The 2,737-nt window shown below is 41.4% G+C and overlaps 1 protein-coding gene across 1 annotated transcript; it reads right to left on the bottom strand.

Moving 5' to 3' along the window:
• Positions 1-46: 46 nt before the first annotated feature.
• CSUI_010623 (uncharacterized protein) lies at positions 47-2,717 on the bottom strand (the record flags this gene model as incomplete). Its single annotated transcript, XM_068070726.1, has 3 exons — positions 2,503-2,717; positions 1,422-1,694; positions 47-199 (listed from the first exon to the last, which is right to left on the bottom strand). Coding segments are annotated over exons 1-3 (540 nt in total), but the record flags the coding sequence as incomplete, so codon positions are not given.
• Between the last annotated feature and the right edge of the window lie 20 nt (positions 2,718-2,737).

Here is a 2,737-nt window from a genome sequence, read left to right as displayed (position 1 = left end):
TTCTTCTCTTTCTCTCTCTTTTTCTCTCTCTCTCCTCTTTCTTACCGATAGTTAGAAGAGCTAGCTGTATCGACGTAAGATCAACAGACGAATACTCCTCCTTTCCCTTATGGCTCGTATCATAAGTATCATGGCTAGCCATCCCTCCTTCTCCTTCCTCTGTAGCTCGATGCAACTTAGCTAGCTGACGTTCTAGAATCTACACGAAATCGAAACCAGAGAGGAGAACAGAAATGACAAAAGAAAAGAAAAGTGGAAAGAAAGGAGAGAGAGAAGAAAAATCGAAGTAGACCCGAAAAGTTTGAGAGAATCTTGAATGATGCCGTCTTCAAGGAGACAATCGACTCTATCGATTCTTCCCCTGCCCCACATAGAGAAGATGACATTGTACATCTTCTACTCCGTATACGAGGAATTTTACATTAACATTTCTGGGACTTCCCGTTAAATCGCGTTTCGAAGGAAGAAGAAGAAAAGAAAGAAGAAAAGAAACACGAGAGGACAGAAGAAGAAGAAAACCGTTACAGAAAGAGAAACAAGGTGCTAAAGGAAAAAAGGAAGTCGATTGTCTATCTGTTGGTAAGAAAAGAGAAAGAGATAGATGAATCTAAAAGGAAGATGATCCTAAGTAGAGAAACAGTCTCTTTCATATCTCTAGTAGAAAAGACTTCTCATTAGACAAGCTTTTGACACTTACACCGCGAGAATCTCTACCCACCTACTATCTATCTATCTTTAATCTATCTATCTTTAATCTATCTATTTGTCTTTAGTCTATCTATCTACCCATTTGCAATCGATCTATTGATCTTGGTTCTGGCTACGCATCGCCTTTAGACTATCTAGTCCCTACCTATTGATCTATCTATCTATCCGTCTTTATGTGTATCTCTTGATCTCTCTTCTCTCTACCTTTTCTCCTTCACACGAAGCTACTGTGAACCATCCTTGTTCTTCTTCTTTCGGTTCTCGGCATGTCTCTCTGTCTCTTCTTTTCTTCTCTCCCTATCCCACCCACTCCATCATCTACATCTCCCATTCCTATCTACACTCTCTTTCACTCTCCTCTCTATCTATCTCCAATCTATTCATCTATCTATCTATCTCCTACCTGCCTACCTATCTATCTACCTACCTATCTGCCTACCTACCTATCTATGTATCTGTCTGCCTACCTACCTATCTATGTATCTGTCTGCCTACCTATCCAACTATCTACCTATCTAACTATCTACCTATCTGCCTACCTACCCACCTGCCTACCTATCTATCTATCTATCTACCTATGTATCGATTACTCTGTCCTGTTTTATCTTTCGATCATTGAATGTGCCTCGCCTTTCCAGATAGACTGGCGATCTCCTTTCCTTCTTTCCTTCCTTCCTTCCTTCTCTTTCTCTTTCTCTTCTTCTTTTTCACACCTCTACTTGACTTTGCATGCAGTGAGAGAGAACGTGCTCCTCTTGTCTTCCTGCTGCGATCGCGATGACTCCTCGACACTCCGCTAAACACGAAACAATCCCTAGAAAGAGAGGAAGAGACATGCTATTTCCCAGCGTCATTTCTACCGAAAGTAAAGAAGAAGAAGAGAGAGACTCCTGCCGTTTGCCTCCCCCCTTCACTCCTGAAGATGGAGAAGACGAGGAAGAAGAAGAAAGAGTGTCAGCAACTAAAGACTTCGAATCGGCGAAGCTCTAAGGAAAAAGAAAAGGAGAAACGACAGAGAAAAAGAGAAGGAGATAGGAAACACAAGAAGAGAAAGAGGGTTCAGATGAAGAGGAAGAAGAGGAAGAAGAAGAAGAACACCTCTTCTTAAGCTTATAAACACGCGCGCATGCGTAGTGCATCTATCGCTGTGGAAGATCTAGTGAGGCGATATATGTCTATATCTATGTTTAGTTCTCTCAAATCTATCTACGTGTCTATCTTGTATCTTTCCATAGTTTGTACGGAGGTGTCACAGAGACAGTATACACAAAACGAATCCCCTATACAGGGTGATGTATCTATCTATAGAGACATATATCTAGATAGAGATCAATAGACACATACGGAGTATGGTAAGGGCGAGGGAAATAAAAGTGGCAGTTCTTTACTCGACTGTATATACACCTCATCTTCTCCACCATTAGGAGAAGTCGAAATCTTCTTCTTCTCGTCTTCTTCCTTCTTCATATCTATCTCTCTATCTGTCGAGCTTTCGTTTGAATGAATCTTTATCTATCTATTCGAGAAACAAAGAGAGAGATATTCTCGACTCTTGTACGTATCTGCTTTTCTCCTCCTCTCTCTCTCTTTCTTTCTCCTTTTCTTTCTCCCCCCATTTCTCTTTCTCGTTCTCTTTCTTTCTTTTCGTCTTTCTCTTTTCCCGCCCAATCCGAACACAATAAATCAGTCTACTTGTCCTTCTCCTGTTCTTCCCTCTCTTCTTCTTTCTCTTTTTCTCCTTTTTCTCTTTTCTCCTATTCTCCTTCTCTTTCTTCTCGTGTTCCATCTTCTTACCTGGAAGAGCTCTTCTGCGTTGAAGACATGTGGATTCCTAGACATGGCTAGATAGAGACATCTGAGACACGCGTCAAAGCTCGATGTCTCGTAGTAGAAGAGAGGCGACCTCATCAGTCTCTGTAATAGACGAGGAAGAAAAAGTTCTCTCACTGTATCTACACCTATGTGCGGGTTGACACGTTCAATCACTAAACACACAAGATCCGCATAAGAAGAATAGGCTGGAGTGTAT

This window comes from Cystoisospora suis, assembly GCF_002600585.1.
Source record: "Cystoisospora suis strain Wien I chromosome Unknown contig_7875, whole genome shotgun sequence".
Lineage (NCBI taxonomy): Eukaryota > Apicomplexa > Conoidasida > Eucoccidiorida > Sarcocystidae > Cystoisospora > Cystoisospora suis.
The sequence above is the reverse complement of the archived record's forward strand: the minus strand, read 5'-3'. Positions and strand labels throughout refer to the sequence as shown.